The 21971-nt window shown below is 36.3% G+C and overlaps 2 protein-coding genes across 2 annotated transcripts in view; one reads left to right on the top strand and one right to left on the bottom strand.

The window, feature by feature from the left end:
• Positions 1–1802, bottom strand: part of LOC129774693 (uncharacterized) — a 47876-nt gene extending 46074 nt beyond the window's left edge. Inside the window, exon 1 of the mRNA XM_055778553.1 lies at positions 1559–1802. The gene's annotated coding sequence lies outside the window, so the exon portion shown is untranslated. The remainder of the gene's footprint in view (positions 1–1558) is intronic.
• Positions 1803–7425: 5623 nt separating this feature from the next.
• Positions 7426–21316, top strand: LOC129774703 (repressor of RNA polymerase III transcription MAF1 homolog). Its single transcript, XM_055778577.1, has 3 exons — positions 7426–8933; positions 16319–16596; positions 18756–21316. The coding sequence occupies exons 1-3, from the start codon at positions 8589–8591 to the stop codon at positions 18817–18819; spliced, it is 687 nt and encodes a 228-aa protein (XP_055634552.1). The 5' UTR covers positions 7426–8588; the 3' UTR covers positions 18820–21316.
• The last annotated feature ends 655 nt before the right edge of the window (positions 21317–21971 follow it).

The following is a 21971-nucleotide window of genomic DNA, read 5'->3' as shown; positions in this document are numbered from 1 at the left end:
TCGTAGTTTCAGCCATCGGTGGATTCATGATTTTGCGGGGTCGAATACAGATTGATGAAGGCTTCTGGATGAACATTCAAGTTTTGCAGATGTTTTAGAAAATATTCAAATACAAATAAACACGCTCTCTAGTCTTTTTTATAGTCCCGTCACCTAATTTAATCTTAAAATTTGGTTCATATCAATAATAGAATAAAATTCTACAGTCTCCTTAATAAATGTGAATAAATTTTCATGACTTTCATCACTTGTCCTTGAAATATTCGTATCCAATGTAATAATCTTCAAACACGTGACCTTCAAAAAACCATATATCATATAGTCATTTTCATTACTTTTAGTGAATACGATTCGAGCTCCAATGAAATTTTCCTTGAAATATTCGTAATAATCTTCAAACACGTGGCCTTCAAATCGAAAGATGCAATATTCTGATCGACAACAGTTGACAAATTGCCGCTACTCGAACAGACACAAACACTTGAGACGATTGCTCAATTTGCATTGTTAGACGGATGGACTCACTGACTAAACTTCAAATTCCGAACCATGCCTTGTAGAAGCAGTTATATTGTTATATTCATCTCATCACGATTTTTCTATTCCGAATATTCAGCTCGTTGTGATTCATCTTGTACCTGCTGTAGACTCAACATATTGAGCATTGACTAGGATTACCCTTTGTTTATGTTTTACGCTAATATGTATTGTTTACTTTGAATCTGCAATGTGTTTTTGCCAAGAACCGACAAAGCAGGAATGCGTCATATATACTCACATCTAAACAAGATCACTTCGGTATTTTCGGTTACTTGTATGATACTGTATTTTGCCTAATTATTCTTACGCTTTCCTGAAGTTCTCTAAACAAACATAGCAAAACTCAGTGCGTCAATGCCGGCCGAGAGAATGTTCAATGTTTTCGACGCCGCAATCAGATATATTTTTAAATTAACGAATTTACGCTGGTTTGTATTCCTAAACAAGGCTTTTATTTGATGAATTAGTTATAAAGCTGACATTTAATAGAAGCCTATGTTGATCGCGGGTGCAATAGCGACGCATTGAATTTCCTCAATCTTATATTCATTTATGGAAATTTCTCCGACAAGGACTTGTCATACCCAATCATTAACCTATAACCGGTGATTAATCTGACTCACTTAATCTATGTCAAATTGCTAGTTGTATGTGTGCATATGCAAAATGAAACCAGAGAATTGATATTCGGATCCCGCAGGTCGAGGAATTTGCGTCCAATCCACAACGCTACAGCAAGCGGATAAACACATTTTCTTCACACTTACACTACTGTGAGGCGCTTGAGGCGTTCAAATATCAGCTCGAAATATGTGCAAACGAACGACATATTCGTGCCATGTGCATACTTCAGATTGTAGATGTGCGACCCGATCATCGTGACAGTGAGAATAAACCTCCCCCTCATCAAGTAATAAGAGTTGAACAATAAAACTAAATTAACCACTCATGGAATCATTAGCAATAAGAATTGTCACTCGTCTGGTACTCTGCACTTTCCAGAGCAGATGATACGTACATTCTACAAATACTTCGGAGAGGCAGAAGGCAATTAAGACGTACTTCTCCCCGTATGGCTCCCAGCGGCTTATTCCGTATTCGATGTTGATCTAAGCACGTCACTTTGGCTGAAGAAAAATAGTTTACTTTTTTTCCCACGCACTGTTGAGCAATTTAGTCGATGTTAGTGAGATGACGACCGTTGGATAATCCCAATTCCGCGAAACCTTGCAACAAATCTAAAACCGCGAACCGTTCGCTTAGACTGCCGCCGAGAAACTGAGAATAGTGACGTTCGCAACGGACTCCCGCGTATTCAAGAATTGATCATATTTTCACGTTTCGTGATTTGCTCGATCACATTTGCGTATGCGATCTCTTTCTCACGTGCGTGCTATTATTTGTCACTAAGTTGAGATTTCGGGAAACTTTCATTCATTCAACATATGCTATCATCTTATGTGCAAAATTTGAAAATAGAAAACTATGTTTACTTACCACTTGTGAATTTATCGGTGTGGTTCTCGTTTGAGTTTTTAGTTATTGAAGTTGCTCAGAAAAAATCGTGAAATTAAAGTAGAAATTTTTAAATGTTTGGTTCAATTTTTCGGTCCACTTGTTTCTGACATATTGAGCCGTGTCAATGCGTCGAATTGAAATTGAACAGGAGTTGCAAAATGAAATGAATATATTAACTGTTAACCATAAATTAACTGTTTCATACTATTTTTAATGTTTGAATAGATTGAAATCCATGCGTATAACAGGGGATGGCAGGGGAATTATTTTAGTGTATTGCATTACTCTCAATTATGTATACCCATTTTAGCGTGTGTATAGATGAAACCTTATGATAGACAACAAAACTAAACTTTTCAGATAGTGACGAGCACCGATATATTATTTTGCCTGCTAGAAATTCAGTATTTTAGTGGTGAATTTGTAAATTTCTGGTGGAATCAGTGTTGTAATAGTAAACACACAAGCCTGTTAAGTGTGATTAAATATAAAGAAAACATTAAGCATTTAATAGAATTATTCAGGCGCTTTTACTCGACGCATTCCGGGAGTTAGACGGCCACTATTGTAAGAGATGCAATTTGCCATAAAAGATATAGGGGAACCGCGGGTAATACGGACAGTGGGGGTAATATGGAAAGGTGGTTGATTTGTATAGTTACATTTCGAATTTCAGATTTCTGTTAATGAGAATACTTTCTACATGTTATTCTTTAATATTTAAGCAACCCTATGGCAATGAATTCTGATTGAAAGTGGAAAAGGGAAACAAAAAACAAAAATTATGCATGATTCCACGTGTGGATGTAATCTTAGCTGCTTCGATATTAAGCATTTTGAGTGGTTTCATATCAAAATTCAATTCGCTGATGGTTATATTTCGGTTTGTGAGTTAACAGGGAAGCAATATTAGGTATGTACGGAAAATTAAATTCATTTTTGAATGGAAAATTTAAATTATTGAAATAATTGTACTGGTAAAACGGACAGTTGCCAGTGGGAGTGAGATGAACTGTGAAAAGTTTGTTTAATCTATTCCTAAGGAATGCCCTGCGTCTATAAACGGAAATCAAATCGCCAAATGTGGACTGTTTAGAAGCTGCCTATAACCAAAAGCAAAATAGTTGAGAGTCTGTCCGTTTATACTACTGAAAAGCACGATATCACTTCTAGGTGGATTAATTCGATTTTTTCATCATTCAACGGACATTCGTGATGAGTTCAGACCTTGGTTATTCCTCTCGCGAACGATGAACCTTTACGCTCCATATATTACAAACCTGTCCATATTCCCCCCACTATATGTCCATATTACCCGAATCGAAAAACAATTTGTACTTTTCGGTCTGTTTTGATTTCAGTGAAAAACATTGAAAAACACTTTTTTGTAAAATATTTGGCCAATTAGGTTGAAAAACAGTGTGTTGAATTGCAAGAAACTGCATCAAAGTTTTGGCAAACATGAGTTTCCAAAGATATAATTGAAGTTTCCCTTAACATGTCCTTTTTTCGCCCACCTCCCCTAATTTGAACGCACGTTATTGACGAATTGATTGAGAATATCACTCCACATGAATTGTTGGTTGAATAACTCAAGGCGCATTCATGATAAATTTGTTTTTTTTTTGTGATGCAACATATAATAATTTTTAATTATGATAATTTCACAAGAGTTGCGCATTAAGCACGTCATTCTGGGAAAATAACCCCTCCCACTCTTGTCACGCTTGATCTAAAGTACAACGGCCTTGATCTGTAGTACAACCACAATCGAACTAATCGAACGAAAATAATTATTATTTTCGTTTTTTTCGATAAATCATATAACTTTATTCTAATTTATATAATGCATATTGGCCAACATACAAATGTACACCTAGGCGGCGCTGCGGTGAAAGTGATGATGGTTTTGAATTTTGCAATGTGAGTTCATGGGAGGTTTGTAGTTCATTTCATAAATTACAATGTTATAGTCATAAAAGATTATTTGATTGCGATGAGTTTGGAAGAAAATTAATTCTGCGCAATTTTATATATAACATGTTATTTTCTTACCTCATTCAGTAGTGAAAACTGTATAAATGTTGGCAATGGTTGATCAAAAAAGGAAATTCGAGAGCACAATTAAAAACAAGTTGAAAAATGCATGGTTCCTGCATGTGAGAACTACCTTGGAAAGTCCGGAAGTAAAACATATGTGATTTGTTTTTGAATTTTAGGTTACATTATCATAATTTTCTTAGTTCAAAAACAAAATCCAGATGTCTCACCGATCGTTTACGTTTTGCGTTAGATCACCAATTATGAAATCCACTTTTGATGTTTTCTATATTTATTGCAGTAAGTTTTAAAAATACGATATTACGTTAAGGGCATTGACCGTGACTTATCATAAGCATTCAGAAAAATACACGTACATGAAAATGAAAATTGTCGTTGATTAAGTGAATAAAAAATAATATAAGACACTGGAGAAAAGAGTAACCAATACCACTGAGAATGTATAGTAAATGTTTCATTTACTATACTTTCAATTTCAATGTTCGGTTGAAGGTTTCCCAGAAAAATATCGCATACACACATGTTTTTGCAAAATTAAACATCTCAAAAATCAATTGAAGATATTTTATCATAGCTGGCATTCTTGTGCTGGACTGTTTACATGTAGAACGGTATGAATTGAAACGTCGAAAAATGCGCGATCTAAAGCGATCAGTATGTCATAGCACACACTGAGCTCCGATTAACCGCTATGCATCGCATCTCATCGCACCGCATCGCTTTTACTATGTCTTCCGCCTTAGATTAGGTATAATTCCCGATCAGTCAAGGATTTTCCCAGGTTAGCAATTTCCTCGAGATGGCATGGAACGAACATTAAACCTAAAGTAGAAACCAGAATTAGGCGGCGGTGACACTGGATGCAGAAAAGTGGTCGTACGAATTGTATGCAATAGTGAAGCTAAACAACCACATTGAGTTGTATTGGTGTGGTTACATTGCTTCCCCCTTGCTTCGTTCGTATTCGTCAGCTTCTATCGAACAAAATTGTTTGTTTCTATTCGTACAATCAAATTTTCGTGCGTACTCCTATCCAAAGTAACCTTAGCCTTATACTCAGCATTGCGCAGCTGCATGGAAGCGTTCGCATATCGTTATGAGCCATTTAAGATTGGCGAAAAGAAGCATTATTTGTTTTTTTATAGTTTGTGCACAATGGTCCAGGAAGTACATTTAAGTGGAAATTAGCATCTAGAGCTCGACAGTGATTCTCTAGACGAAAACTTCTTCGATAAAGTTGATACATATGATAAAGCGCTTATTTTGATGTTGTCTACAATAGGGTTACCAAAATTTTCAATGAAATAGAAAATCTAACTTTCTTATATTTATAGATAGAGGTAAACATGGTTCAACAATGTTTTAGCCTAGGTTATTTTAAGCAATTTTGAAGCACAAAGTTTTTTTTTCTATCTCTTGAAAAAACCGATATAACGCTTTTTTTTAAAGTTGTTTTAGGGTAACCGTAAAAAAAGGGTTTTTTGCTCGAGACGCTGATTAAGAATAATCCTCAGTACACGACACATGAATTAGCAGCTTCATTACAAATACAGTAGAGCCCCGATTATCCTTGAAATAGTCTGGCAAGGTCACCGCGAATAACGAAAATCGCGGATAACGCGTTAATGATGCAACACGAAATAAAAATATTTCAACAGGAAACATTTAATGGATCGTATTTCCGTCATCTCGTATTTCCAAACTCACAGTTTTGAAGCAAATCGTGACTGGTGATGCTAAATCTAAGCATTCATAACAATATTGAGTGAAACAAAAATCTTTGAGCTAACCAAAATGAGGGACGGTTCGTTTGGTCTTTGTCTGGGTTTTGTGTCTCGGATTTTGTTTTGATTTTGGTTGTATTTTTTATGCCAACATATCTCTTAGTTCGAAATGTCGGAGTCGAAATCATTCGCGACTAGCTGAGAAATATAGTCTATATATTGGGTAAGGATCGGGACTACGGGGTTAAAACATTCAAATAATATAATTCAATGATTTTCATTAAATTATTCTTCATATTTAGAACTGATTCTAGGCATACTGATTCGAAAGAGGGCATTGCAATTTAAAATTGTTGTAGGTGGCGACACCATAAATAACATTAAATAAATCATTCGTTTGATGTAACGATGCTGGTGCAAGACTGCATGTTTGAATTGGTGGAGACGTTGATAGAACGTGGACGTTCTTTTCCGTACCGTTCTATGTGAATCGCACATAATGCGGCACTGTCATCTTATTGTATACTACAGATCGGACTCGATTATATATAGTCGACCATTTTTTTTCAACAATTATTGTTACGGACGGAAATGTCAAATCAGGGCCGGTGGTAAAATTTGTTTACGATCTAGGGATAATAAAAGAAATATGTGTTTCCCTATCTCGAGCAACGGCGAGAATAGGAGAAACTGAATTATGAAACACATGTTTTCCCCGTATCTCGTATAGGAGCGAGAAAGGGAGAAAACAACTAGAAAATAGGTACTTAGAATGACGCAGGCAAAAAGAGATTGCCGGATAAGCAGGTAGAACACATGGCAGGAATAACTGAAATGACGCAGGCAAAAAGAGTTTGGCACCAAGGCAAAAGAGAAGTAATGAATACCCTTGCGCACCAACAGGCAGTTATTATTGTGATAAGATGTTCAGGTAGCTTATCGCTATGTGTGGTGAGGGTAGAATTAAGAACTGGGGAGATAGTTTTAGTATAAAAACTGTAGAAATCACAGAAATAAATTACTCTCGATTCGTCCACGGAAGAAGCGTTTTCCTTGTGAGTAGAATCCGAACCAGCTAGTCAAATTACTAGCATCTAGGGAATTTTGACATTCCCTAGATTAACAATTATTTTTAAATCCTATACATAATCGAATCTCAAGGAAACAATTCTTTCATTAATGTATGAATGTCAAACATTAATAGAAAAATAGCTTTTTCGTGATTCGATTATGTATTGGATTCGAAAATTAACGTTGGAAGTGAAATTGCGTTTATATATAATCGAGTCCGACCTGTATATGTTTTGAACTATATCGGAAATATAGTTATATAATTATAATTACATTATTATAGTATTGTAGTTATTAGAACTTTACTACAGATATGATTAAAGTTCACTGTACATCATTTTTCAAATAAAGCCTAGTTAAAAAAATAATATTGCATGTTTGTTTCGACTTCGTATCACGCTTTTTATGGCTTCCACCTAAAAGGCTTTTTCCGTTACCCGAGCTCCTGGTCGATTCTGTTATGCTCTCTCATTCTTCCACTCAACGTCAGTATTGCCATCTCAGATATTGCTTTATTCCTTCACTTCAGTTAAACGCTTCGCTATATATCGGATTGCAGAAAATTTTCTCACAAGTAAAATAGCAGCAAAACAGTTTAAATCGGTCGTAAAATTTAGCCAATTATTATGTAAAGTAGAGTTTTGAGTGTTGCGACGCATCTTGTAGTATTATTTTTGTGCGTGGAACTCAATCCCGAGGCGAATAAGTGAATTTATTTCATTGTCCCAAAGGGTTACGAAGCAAAGATGACGGAAAAATATAAGTCCTCTTTATACATCTATATGTAGCTGTGGTAGATTTGACCCTGCTATACGATTGTGTGCGTGAAGTGTATTCCCAGACGCGAAAGTTCAATTGCGTGTGTTGACAAATATTACGCGATAAATATGCTTTGAAAGTGTGGGCTTATGACTGAATGATTACGGACTCAATGCAAGCCGTGATTGTGAAGGCACCGTGGTAGTGTGAGACTATTTTGTTCAAACGAAAGACGCTGAACCTTTTAATAGGTTGGAGATTGCCTTGTTTTTGTTTATAGCATCTCTGTCGTGGACGCAAAAGATATTTGAAGATCTGAGGTAGTAGGAGGTGAAACTAGAAATCAGAGTGGAACAATTCCAACAAAGAAAAACTTTCTCTTGCGTATCTGACTCCGGTTGACTTTAGCAACGAAGTTTACTCGACGCAACAGCGGTAATCTCGTAGAATTACCGCACGATTTGATTGATATTAAATGTGCCCCCAGAGAACACAAATCTACAGCAATCGCCGAATCGACACACCGAAGATATTGAAGAAAAGACTCTGTGTGCACCCTACGACCATGTTCAGAATCGCCAGAGTCAATAATAGTCTTATAAGAGAGCGATCGCCCAAGATGGTCAAGTACTCGATTCCACAGTTCTGTGCTCCGTTGAGTTCGCTTCACTGTTAAATAATCAACTTCCTTGTAGGAAGCATCTTGTTGTAGATCAACAACATCTAAGCTTAGTTTTGTAAGCCAAAACTGCATCGTTCGAGGGTGTAGAAAATTGTTCAAAGTAAACCAACATCTAATACATAATTTACCGTCATATAAGCAAACATTCACACAGTCCTACGAGTGGAAACAAGGCGAAAGGAATATCCCAAAATCTTGACTATTATCTTGAAAACAACATCAAACGAATCAAAATGAAGCTCTTGGAAAGTACCAGCTTTGAGGCGATAAACAACGCTTTGCACATCCAAACCGGGGACAGTACCATCCATGGTCGCATCGAGAGTTATTCCTGTAAAATGGCGGGCAACGATAAGGCTCTATACAAACGTTTCACTTCGGAGCAGGCTCCAACCGATTTGCAGGCCTTATCGCCACCGCAAACACTGCAGGATTTCTCGCCGCAAATCTTCCGTAGCTCATTATCTGGAGACGAAGGTGCTACCCTCTGCGATACGATTTCACGCAAGACTTTGTTCTACCTGGTGGCTACGCTAAATTCGGCATTTGAACCGGATTATGACTTCAGTGACGCAAAGGTGAGTATAGGTTTGTTAGCAATATTCGAAAGCGCGCATTGTGATGATTTGTCGGGAAGCATTTGCAAAACAAACTACTCGACAAAACAAAAATAGAAATTCGAGAAATAGCTTTCCGGCTGTGATTGTGTATGCGGGAATGTTTGTGATTTTTCAGAGGACTGTATCGATCAAGAAGAAAACGTCCTCTCGCCGTTGAGCGACTATTTTTAGATAGATACAAAATTATACCCTCGGAGGAGAGGTACACGGGTAAACAAATCGAGGGGCTCGCTTTCTTTCATTTTGCTTTTTTCCTGTCAAGAATTTGAGTTTCTCGATCACATAAAAAAGAAAATTAAACACAATCACGGCTTCTTTAGTAAATACAAGAATTAATTAATTAACCATCATCTGCTCTTTCGATGACATGGATATTTGACTCAATCGACACGGATGAGGTTCAAATTTAGTGATTCGTAAGTGAAGCATTTAAAACCAAGGAGCCTGACTTAAGGAGGTATTCTAAGATAAGGGCACGATTTTTGGACGTTTTCTCGAGCTCTGAACAAATGAAACAAAGAATATTTTTACTATCCATTATTTCATTATTTGTTTCTTTGTCTTCTAACAATACAACAAGAACTCAACGGAAAAAATATTCAAGAATTTTCCAAAATTTGTCAGTGAGACGTAGGCGCTTGCTCTTTTGTTTTGGCCATAGCTTTCATTTAATCTGACAACTGTTGCACACGATCTTGCAGATGGATAGTTGAATGTTTTCTGTATTGATAAAACATAGTTTTCATTCTGAAATATATTTATTTCACGTTTACACCTCATTTTTAGTCGTACATCGCGTACATTTTCATTATTCGCGGTGACCTATCCAGACTATTTCGCGGATAATTGTTCTACTGTATTTCAACCTTTGAAAAGTAGTACAATTTTAAATATATACAGTTTTCTATTGGTTCATGCGATAGTGAGAAGTATGTATAATGATTTATTCACATTAAATTTGAAATAAATCGGTTCAGTAGAACTTGAGATATCGTGTACGACCGCTTGAAAAAACTTGTTTCGAGAAAAACGCATTTGAAACTTCAAGGTACCACATCACTAAAATCCATAAAACTCGGTAAATAATGGGATTTTTGAAAATTCCTTTCTTGGGTACATTCTTGAACGTCTATTCTTCAGAAATATAAAGAAAACAAAATGATTTTTGAAATTTCTAAACTAGAATGTCCTCTCATGGAAAATCCTACTCTGTAAGATCGAAAAATAACAGATTTTCGTAATTTTTTCGGAAATTGAAATCAAAGTTTTTCGAGATTGATTAAGATGTGACTGACAGACTGTGAACGGGACTTGTCGATTGATGTCGATTATCTGAATCGGTACAGTAGTTCAAAAGTTATGAATTTTTGAAAAAAGTATTTTTAACATGAAATATTCACCGTTGAAAGATACATGTTTTTCCAATAATTTGCTACAGAGGCGAATGCCACATTAGGCAAAGTCTCTTTAAAAAAAAATAAAAAAATTATTTGCTGTCAAAAGATTTCAGATACGCCTATTACTAGCGCTGCTGTAATATAAACAGTGATTCTAGATTCTAAGGGTGGGTTTAGACTAGTGATATATTCGTGTGAAGAAATATGATGAGATTTATAGAAATCGCATCAACCGTTTACACTAGCGCGAACTTATATAATGCATATATTCTTATTCCCGTGAATTTATTCACCTGGAGTAGAACTGCATCCAACTTTAGTGATTTCTCACCAGCGTTTACATATGCCTGAATTTATTCTATATATTCTACACATAGGGGCTGTCCACATACCACGTGGACAATTTTAGGGGGGGTAGGGGGTATGAAAATGTCCACGCTTGTCCACGGAGAGGGGGCAGGGGGTATAGGCTATGTCCACGTGGACACGAAAAATGAATATTTTTTCTAATATAATCACAACTTTCCGCCTAACTTAAGTATTCAGTATTTATGAAGAAACGAATTGAGCTGCCTGAGAGTGCTTCATATATCATTGAACTTCTGTAATATCATTGTAATATCATCCTTCACTGAAATCCATATTCTAAGATAACTCGCGTAAACTGTGAGCGACCGAGATATTTTGTATGATCCTATAACTATTATAGTTGCGGGCTATACATAGACGTTCCTAGCTCAAACCTACAAAAAATAAACGATTCCATAATGGTTAAGTTTCCATGATATTACACATATGGTTTTTTTTTATCAAATACAATTTTCTATAGAGCATGTATAGAGCTCTCGAGAACAATTAGTCTTAGGATAATAATGTCTGTATAGTTTGTCATGCAGAATTTCGTGTAAAATCATTTTTTCTCGAAAAGTTAGAATTTTTCAAAGTACAGCGCGGACTCGATTATATACAGTTTTTGATTTCTTTTCGTATATAATCGAATCCTGTATATAATCGAGTCAAAAAAAATTGTTTTTATTCGTTTTTTACGCATGTATTTTTCATTTTTTGAATATTTTTATTCAATTTGGTTTTTGATTCATCTCCTTTTAAGGTAAGTGAAAAACTTAAAAGTAATTTTTATAATTTGTAATATTTTATTATTAATTTCATCGTAAAAATTTATATTGAACTAGATTGTTTCTATCGATTAAATTGAAGCTCTTCAACCACCCTACAATTTTTTCTTTGACACCCAACTTCTATCTTTCTTAATTAGACTGCAATATCGATATAAACTATTCTTGGTGAAAATTCAAGCAAAATCTTCAAAAATCACGATTTTTACCCCACTGTTTACCCCACATGTAATAGCCACTTAAATTGCATTTTAACGTTGAAAGGTTACATTTCTTCTTGAAATAAGTCATATTTGAAATATAAAAAAAAATATTTTTTTCCAAACTGTATATAATCAGGTCTATAATTGTATATAATCGAATCACATATAATCGAGTCCGTATATAATCGAGTCTGTATATAATCGAGTCCTATCTGTATTGGAATCCCGTCAATTTCTAGGAATTAATATTTCATTTGCTTGAAACGATCCATGCACCACTAGTCGTCAAACTTGAATCAATTGACCCAGTATTCTATTTTTTTTTTCAGAAAATTTCGCATAGACTGCAGTTGTAAAACATTTGAATTGATTGATTGAAGTGCCTTTTAGAAGTCGAAAAATACTTAAAATTTTTCGTTTCTTAAGGGTTTTATTATTTTTTGATGATAAACTCGATTGTTTCTATCAACAAAATTAAAGCTCTCCAATCCTTCTACAATTCCTTCCTCGACACCACAATGTTATTCCTATTGTTATCTTTCACTATTTAAAATGTTCTACAACAGAATATTATGGAAAATTTTCTCATCTTTCAAATGAATTCAATTAATTTTTTTTTATCTGTATTATAGTGACTTTCAACTCATTTGGCTGGTTCGTCACTTTTACTTCCATTTTTGGAATAATGTCGGGAGTGAGAATTGATTGTTCTATGTAGCGTACTTTTGAATTGGGATCAATTTCATGCAAAAACTGGTCTCAAGAAATGTTCAACTTTCATAGTTGAGATTTGAGCTCGATTTCATAGTTGGGAATCAATGAATCGTGAGTTTTCTGATGTAATGCTTCCACGCGAGCACTTTGGAAGCCATCTAGACACTCAATGCAGAATGGTCTATAAGGATTTGAAAAATAATAAAATATCTTAATACGCTATTAATACCCTCTGAAAATTCTCCGAACTATGGCGGAAAAGATTTTGAATTGCGCTACCGAGTAAAGGTGAATCGGAAATCCAGAGATTAGCAGTGATCGATCATATTCCGGAGTGGGCAAAGATTTTTTTCATCTAAAATTTTGAGTAACACTGTAACTCTGCCATAAAACAATGCATCTCTGTAGTAAAATGTTCTACTGGAATTACATGTGAATCAAATGGAAGCAAATTAATCAAGTTGATTGGATTATTACTGGTGTCTATGTGATATCAACGTATTTTTTTTGCAAGTGTTTAGAAAATCGTTTCCATTTATCCATTTATTTTTATTCGATTGGCGATTGGCAATTCAGATGCGAATTGTTCCTCATCTAGTCAACTGTAAATTGCGTGTTTCCGTGTTAGCAAAACCAGATAGCCTTTATATATTCGCTTATAATGGAAAAACAAAAAATATCATATACTCACAAGTATTTCCAAATTAACCTCATATGAAGCATGTGCTTTGTTGTTCTACCCATTTCTCTACCATACAAAAACAATGGGCCACAACTGGTACAGGGTACAACTAGTGAAATTTGAAATAAAAACAACCTAAGGGGGGACCCCGGTCTGGAAAATCAAAAAAATCGAATTTTTGTTTGTTTTTGCATTTTTGGGAAGCTTCTGCCCCTTTTAGATATTTGATTTCGTTGGAAAGTTACAGCTAAATGTATGACCTCACCTGTACGAATTTTGAAACGCGTTTTTCTCGATACCGTGTTTTTTCAACTGGTGGTATCAATATCTTAGCATCTATTCGCCCGATTTAGTTGAAATTTTTTATCAGCCTTTAAAAATGGATTATATAAAGCGTTACATAGCCGTTTTTTGATTTTTTGATCTCATTTTTTCGATTTTTTATGAGCTTCTAAACAGCGATTTTTTATAAAAAATAACTCATTTTTAACAAAAATGGCCGTCATTTCGGCAATTTTTCGACTTTTTAAAAACCCCTATGTAACACTTTAGGTATTGTCCTAATGTTACAAAATATTCATTGAAATTTGTTCTACGACACCCCGTTGCTTCGGAATCGATACCACCAGCAAGGTACCAATTTTCAGACAGCATCTACGCATCCAGCTGTCAACAGCATAATAATCATTATTCGTGCACTTAAAAAGTGAAAAATACATCTACACATATACCTTAAACAATAACTAAAATACCCGAGCTCTTCACTTTATTCGTAACATTCGAAAAAAATCCAAGAAAATTAATTATTTTCCGACCTTCCAGACAGGAAAAAAGTGGAATTTAGGTGCAAATCAGTTCTTTCCTTAATTATTTTGATTATAAAAGGAAAAATGTCCACGTGGACAAAGGGGGGTAGGGGTATGAAAATGTCCACGCTTGTCCACGGAGGGGGAGGGGGGAGTCTAAAACCGTGCTTTTTCTGTCCACGTGGTATGTGGACAGCCCCATATATACCACGAAGAAGTGTATCATATATATTCTCACTCGTTTACATCTATTTTCGGGTGAATCTATAGCTATAGATCTCCCTAATGTAAACCCGCCATAACTGAATCATACCTTAGACAATACTCAACCTTTTAAATAGATCGTATCGAAGTCCATTCCTAAATATAGATAGTATAAGAATAGAACTCAAAAATCAACTCCGTAAAAACTTTTTAAACTTTGTAAAATCATAACTCAAAATAACTGCTTTAATTTTATATGTCGATTATTAGATTCGGTATAGTAGTTCAAAAGTTATGATTTTTAGGAAAAAATAGGAAAATATATTTTTCGTACCATCCTGAAATCGAAATGGTCAATTATAGAATTTCAGGCCTGGGAGCTATCCAAAATCCTCCTTCACGTACTTCTCGTCATCCATCAGCATGCATCCTTCGTACTTCGTCTTCGTCTTTTGGCCACCAAATTTGGTTTCAGCGTCCTGTTTGATTGCTTGTAGGCACGAAAATTACGGTAACCTTCTTGCATACGGATTCTTCGAATGGAACTTGGGTAGAGTTGTTTTTTTGGCGATGTCCTAGTCCGAGAGTTCCGTGTTTGGTTTAATTGTTCTCAGTACCTTCAATCTCAGCTTCCGATCGTAAGTTCAACTACGAGGCGTCCTCTGATCCATCCGAATAACAATTGAACGTTCACGGAAACGTTCCAGCATATCATACGTGATCGATTCAGCTACTCTCAACGATCTCGCGGTTTTAGCACCTGATCACGCCGGAATTTTAATGGGGGTGTCCAAACCCAAATTTCTTCTCGGTTTCCATCCTGCAATATTTTTTTTTCAAAACAAAACGAATTCACGTGAATTATTCACCATTAAAAGATACATGTTTTTCAAATAATTTGCTGTAAAAAATGAGATGATATTTATGATATTTAATGAGATGAAAGTTGGAATAAAGAATCCGTGCCTGTTACAAGTCGTTGGGTGCAAATATTTTCAGAAATTGAAAAATTTCAATAGCAATTTGTGAATCATATGATCATATTTTGTGTCTACCTGGTAGTGCCGCGCCGATTGAAAGGCGTATTTTCGTAAGATTCTATGGTGTGTGGACAACGGAATAGAGGGAAAGTAATTGTTGAACAGAAATTTGATCTGGAATATGACAAATTCTATGATGAAGTTTGTAAAAGTCATAATCTCCTTTGTAAAGTTTTATCATCATCTAAACATTTCTTTGTTGTATAGAACGAGGCAGATTCACCTAAGACTGTTTGATTTTATTCTAGGTTTTATTCATTTGATAAAATTCTTCAAAAAAAATGTGGATATCTGCGCGGGGATAAAAGTTCGACAATCGTCGGCCTATTTGTCGAAACATTTATACAGAGGCAACGCGTGACCAACTGAGCGGTCTGTTCAATCAACAATGGTGTGTGTTTTTTATATCATTTCCATCGGCTTCGTTCAGCAGAAAACTTTGAATCACAACTATCATTTTTACGCAAGACAACACATTAGTAGTAGTGATCGCTTCACACATAGCTGGCTGCGTTTGCCCTGTCGCTCTTGAAGATGCAGAAAAGTGTTTGAATGACGACGGGTTCAGATGAAATGTTAGAACCCGGTAGTCATTACTGTTTATTTCGTAGTGTTGTGTTGTGTTGCGTGCGGGTTGTGTGGTGTAATCAAGTGCAGCCATCAGATTACATTTTTTACGGTGCGGAGGTTAACCCAAACAGAAAATAAAATAAGAATTTTTTAACACTCGTCGTTCAAGGACTCCAAGTGCTCCCAGGCCTCTTCGAGTATTGTCCACGTTTCGTGCCCGTAGAGGACAACCGGTCTTGTGAGCGTTTTGTACATGGAACATTTCGCACGATTGTTAAGTCTGTTTGATCTTAAGTGTTTGTGGAGACCACAGTAGGTACGACTCCCATTGATAATGCGTCTCCGGATCTCGCGGCTTGTATTATTGTCAGACGTCACCATTGAGCCAAGGTAGACAAATTGGTCCACTTCCTCGAACCCATCGCCGTCGATCACTACACTAGAATCTAGTAGGGTCCTGTCGTGCTCGGATCCGGAAGATGTTGTCGTAGCAAGAATAAATGTATGTCAACTGCTTCTGGATATCGTAACTAATCAAATAGTTTTGTTTTAACAATATTACCAACAAAAATTTTCACTTTCTTTTTGTAGAGTCACGAGTTCAGTAAGGAGCCATCGTTGCAGTGGGTACTCAACTCAATTGAGAGCAATCTCTCGGCGGTAGCTGGTGAACAGTATCACAAGATCCGTACCGCCCTCTGGTCCACCATCGAGGATGAAATCTCGCTGAACGATTGTGACATTTATAGCTACAATCCGGATCTCAACTCGGATCCGTTCGGCGAACCCGGATGTTTGTGGTCGTTCAATTACTTTTTCTACAATAAAAAGCTGAAGCGCATCGTTTTCTTCACGTGCAGGGCCATCAAGTAAGTAGATAAATATGTTTATTCTTTCTTTCATAATGTGTATAAGGCAAAGGTAGCATGTTTTCACATGAGAATTGTGAATTAAATGCAATTGTTGGGTACGTTTTTTAACAATGTATTTAATATGTTAATTTTCTTATAAAGTTCATTGAACTTCCAACAATTTTGTTGAATTTCATATTTTCCGCCCTATCGCTGGTTTTTGCAAGAAACCGCATGTGGAGACTGTTGCCATCCTCGTAGGGTTTATTATTTTATATATTCTTTTCATATCCGCACAATTTTTATGAATCTTGATAATCGATCAGGTTCATACCTACGAGTGTTGACCCTTGCTTGAAGGGGCTGGAGATTTTGACAGATCAGAAAAGACCACGCAGACCACGGCTTACAGAGACAAGGCTAGTTCTTTAGCGAGTAAACTTTTTTTTTATGACGTCATCTGATTCGTCAGTGTAAACAGTCGCCAGTTGTATTTTGTTTTCCGACTTACGCGTGAATGTTCTTGAAATGAAAAATCGAAAATGGTTCAATGCGCTGTGAGCGGATGTATAAATTATGAAAATGACGTTATCGGGCCAAAAAAGAGATTCTTTCGCTTTTCGAAAAACCGAGAATTATGTTCTTTGTGGATAAATGTTTGCGAAGCCAACAGTGATTTGAACGTAGCCAAAGCGAGGGTATGCTCCGATCACTTTTTAGATGAGGACTACCGATTGAAGGACATTCTACTAAACACCGTATGAAGCAAACGAATGCTGCGGGTAGATGCGGTTCCAAGCCATTTATGCGGGAAACAATTTTGTTGCGAAAAACGAAATCACCGTATCCGAACGGAAGGAAATCGTACAGGAGGCTATTTCTGAGTACGACAGGTAAGGGAATTTCAAAATGTTCCTCCTTGTTGATGTTCATCAAAGTAAATCCAGAACACATTGTTTACTTCAATGAATCAGATGACGTCACTAAAAAATGACTGATCCGGAGTAGCTAGCCTTGTCTCTGTAAGCCGTGAGAAAAGACGGGAATGATGGAGAGGATGGAGAGATTCGCGTTGACGGCGGAATGGTGTCGACATCTGGATACGACATAAGTTTGTATGAGGCCAACTATTCTCTATCAGATTAGTCGGCCCTAAGGCAGTTTTAAATTGCTAAAATTTGCATGAATTTTTTTTCTCGGCGTTATTTACCTACTATAAGAACGTTGTTCTGACCCTAATTTAAACTATTTTCTATGAATTTTCAAATATTCTCGCCAAAACTAATATAAAATTATCATTAGACACAATTTTTGTATATCTTTTCACTACTTGCAAGCAAAAGTGATTTTCATTTACCTAGAATACTAATTTGATTTGGTAAAAATAATTTTCATTCATAATTTTTATTTTAAAAGTGTTCATTTCTTCTGCAAACCCATATTGTCATGCCTAAAACCCCATTCCCTAATACGAAGCTCAATGCCGTCAATGCGGATTGGAGACAGAATGAGAAGCTGTAAACAGTGGTTTGGTTATCGCAGCTAATTCTCAATGAATCCCCGATTGAGAAATAGCTGCGATAAACTCTGCAGATGGCAGTAGAACGGAGCTTGTTTCCGGCCAAACGCATCAGTTCAAGGCCATAGGTGAGGCGGCTGTTGATGATCGCTTTGGCCATCGTATCTTCCTGTTATTTCTCCGATGGGGTTTGGAGATTGTTTTAGGCAAGTACAACCGACTTGCGCAGCTCTTCTTTACTTCTTCCAAGTGGCGCTGGAAGTTGAGGTTATGGTCGACCAATACTCCAAGGATCTTCAACGTTTTACGACGTGAGAAGCCGTTATACAGTTTTATCCTGTAGTTGGAACTCTCCCTAGGCAGAACCAACTCCTGATGGCAAGAACGGAGCCTAGAGGTTGCTGCAAATCGAAATTATTTAATTTTTAATTTTAATTTTTTTTTAGACATACGTTATTTGTTCAAATCAGTTCATTCAAATTAGCCTAAATAATATCCTGGAGTTTAGATGATAATCATGCATATTCTCCAAAATAATTTGGTTTCAATATATTACTATCGAAAGGAATTGAAATGTATTTCACATCATCTACCATACACATGAAATTGTACTTGAAACAATGTTACCTATAAATTATTATTTTTCTTTACATTTCAGTTCGGTTTATGCAGATTCTGGATTCAGCAGTGATTTTGCAATGGAGGACGAGGAATGCTACTAAAACTTGAATCAACTATTTTGCACTTTCGCCGCACAATATGTGAACATTTAATGAAATAACTTTGCTACATAATATTGATGACCTTCAAATAACCTTACCCGTTTGAGAAAACAAGCAAAGCCAGTAATATTCAATGTAGACAATTTGGTACTTTTCATTTCATTTCAACGGAAAATAATGGTTACTTTACTTAACGAGAATTATATATTATTCCTTCATACTTTCTTTTCAATGATTAAATGCAAAACCGATTAGGTCAAACAATGATTAAACGATTTATATGCTTAGCAGCAGATTTGCTGATAGAATACCCAAACAATATTTAAAGACATTGGATGGAAACACAATTTTGAACAATTTTTGCAAAACACCACACAGCACAGCATTGTTACGTGAAGGCAGGTGAGAGCTGCGAAGTGAGAATTTACGTAACCATGAGTGCGCGATGCTGGCAATGCGTAACCAACTGGAAAACACACTTATTTAGCGTTTAAGGCATATTGACTATTAACGAAATCATACATATATAGATCTAGTACTTCAAAAAAAGTTCTTTGTTTTGTGATTGCACTGGGTCGAAATTTGGATGCGTTTCTCGGGCATAGCGAATACTCACTGACAAAAAAATTCCATCATCTACCAAACACTTATTCAAATGATGAGCGCAAAAAAATATCGCTAGAGAGTGTCTGAAAAAAACAGATATCGAAACCAAGAAATGCATATTCTACATTTCGTCTCAGCCTGCAGTCGCCAGTTGGTGAGATTGCCCCTGTTTTTGGTTGCCAACGAGTTGCTTTTCTTGGTATGGTTTTGGACAAACATATATCAAATTGAAAACTAACAAACAAAATGCGGAAAAGCTTCACTCCAGGAAAGTCATAAAAATTCGCCAGAATACTGGATTTCTCCTGGTGTGGATATTCGTTGGTGACCATCAACAGTACAACAGTACACTCAGTAGGATAGGGCGGACTTTTTTGGCTGTCATCGGTCAGTCTACGGAACGCGATGGCGGTACCGCACGTGAGAACTATTCTTTTGACTGTACTCTGTGATATTAGATCTTAAGAAATCATAAACACAATTTGTAAAGGGCAACTGAATTAAAATGCTTCTGAAAAGTTTTCGCTTTAAATGGATAAAAACCTTTTTTTTGTACCGACACATAGACAAATACTTTGTCTGATACTGACATTTATCTGATCCCAACATATGAATCTGACTATATAACGAGGAACGATATTTGCTTGTCGAGCATAGGAAACCGTGGTACTCATCTTATTGTCATCACCATCAATCGCTGAAGTACAAAATTACTCATTGTGATAAGTAGCTTTAGGAATAACATATCACGGTTATCCTCGCGGCAAAATATATATCAATACGAGAAGAAAATCTGCCCCTGGAGCTCAAGAATTTGACTCCTTGTGTAATGATGTGACGCATAAAACCAATTTAGGATTTCACCTGAATTTTCTGTTTCACATCAATTGAGTTCGATTTGTATTTTTGTTTTGTGCAATTGGAGGTCAAATCGAATAAGTCAATCAGTCAGTCAATCAACGATTGAAGTTATAGAAAACCAACTTCCCATAATGTGAGCGCATTGAACACAACCAATAATAACACCCAAAAAGGTCAATCACCATTACTCAGTTGATTCCACGTCCGAACCAAACATGGAAATACACATACATCACGTGCTGTTGCTGCTTTATGTTCGCTGCAGTTCTGACATAAAAGCAAAATGGAAACACGCGATGGAAGCGAATGCTTCCATTCGGTGATACACAATGAAGCCCAAGGTGTCGACAACCTTTTCCGTTTAATGTGTTTTCTGAGCGGCCGGCACCCGAGCTGATTGCGCAAGATAACAAAATATTTAATTGTTGCGAGCCGTATACAATTCGAATGATCTCACAACACCGACGCCCCAACTTGCACTAAAAATATTTACCCGGTCGATTATTGAACCAGTCATGTTTGATTGCTACAAAACACCTCCACCATACTGCAATGGTGCCAGAAACGATAAGAAGCATGCGCTTGTATATCCACATCTACTGATAAAGACCAGTTTGTAAACAAAGCATGTAAAGTAAGATAATAGGCATCGAAGACAGGTATTTCCAGTAGGGGCAGAATATCGGGCAAACGTATCTTTTCATGGTCGGACCAGCGGAAGCTTTCGGACTAAACACCCCTGAGTTTAACTATTTTCTTTTACTTTGTGATGGATTTTCCGTAATTATTGTTCTTCACATTTGTCCGTAAATAAACGGTAAGACGAAACGCAAATATTTGCAAGAAAACATTTATATTACTCACATGATTGTGCACCTTGGATAATATGGTGATATAATAAGGAAACAATATTTATGTGTTTAGTAATTAGTGCTGTTAAAGAAAGAACACAAGAATCATTACAATGTTGTTTGAATTAATAGTTCTCTATAATAAACCTATCTTTCTAATAATGAACGATGAATAATCATTATCTTCGTTCGTCGTTTATTATTCCGATATATCACATCCTGTTACGCTAGAAAATGCAGAGAACGACTGTCGTTTACAACACGAAAGCACTGAATTGTCAGAATAATGAGAATATTTGTGCGGATTCCGTTTGTAAGATGCAGAGAAACAATAGTTTCAATACGCGAGTGACGATTTGGTTCCTCTGAACAGCCTGAGAACACTGTAACCTTATTATTTTTATATATTAGTTCCATAGGGCTTGCACTGGCTCAGAAGAACTGTCTAGAATATCGTGGGATGAGCAATGGGCCCCAAACAAACAAACAGCAAACAGACCCTCTAAGCGAATTGACGCCATTATAAGCGTCATTGCCCAGTCCTGGTGATACTCAGGACTAGAAACAGGCAATATCACGATGGTCCTCCTGCGAGATAGTGAAGTTGATCGCAGGTCTTGCAAGCTTGTTGTGGCACAAGAAAATTTGAACCGGACAAATCGACATAGACCCAGACGACGAAAACGGACTAACGATTGGAAACTCGGGACGTGGAATTGTCGATCTCTCATTTTCATCGGAAGTACGCGTGTGTTTTGTTTTGGTTTGGGTCTCTGTATTCTCCTTTGGGAAACGTTTTAGAAACGCTTAAATATATGCAATTTGTAATACCGC

Source organism: Toxorhynchites rutilus, chromosome 3 (genome assembly GCF_029784135.1).
Source record: "Toxorhynchites rutilus septentrionalis strain SRP chromosome 3, ASM2978413v1, whole genome shotgun sequence".
Lineage (NCBI taxonomy): Eukaryota > Metazoa > Arthropoda > Insecta > Diptera > Culicidae > Toxorhynchites > Toxorhynchites rutilus.
The sequence above is the reverse complement of the archived record's forward strand: the minus strand, read 5'-3'. Positions and strand labels throughout refer to the sequence as shown.

What these genes read in the sequence shown, in the direction of transcription:
- LOC129774703 (XM_055778577.1), top strand. Translation starts at nt 8,589, where the DNA reads ATGAAGCTCTTGGAAAGTACCAGCTTTGAGGCGATAAACAACGCTTTG. An exon ending in ATGACTTCAGTGACGCAAAG is followed by an intron (nt 8,934 to 16,318) that starts GTGAGTATAGGT and finishes TTCTTTTTGTAG; the next exon opens with AGTCACGAGTTCAGTAAGGA. An exon ending in TTCACGTGCAGGGCCATCAA is followed by an intron (nt 16,597 to 18,755) that starts GTAAGTAGATAA and finishes TTTACATTTCAG; the next exon opens with TTCGGTTTATGCAGATTCTG.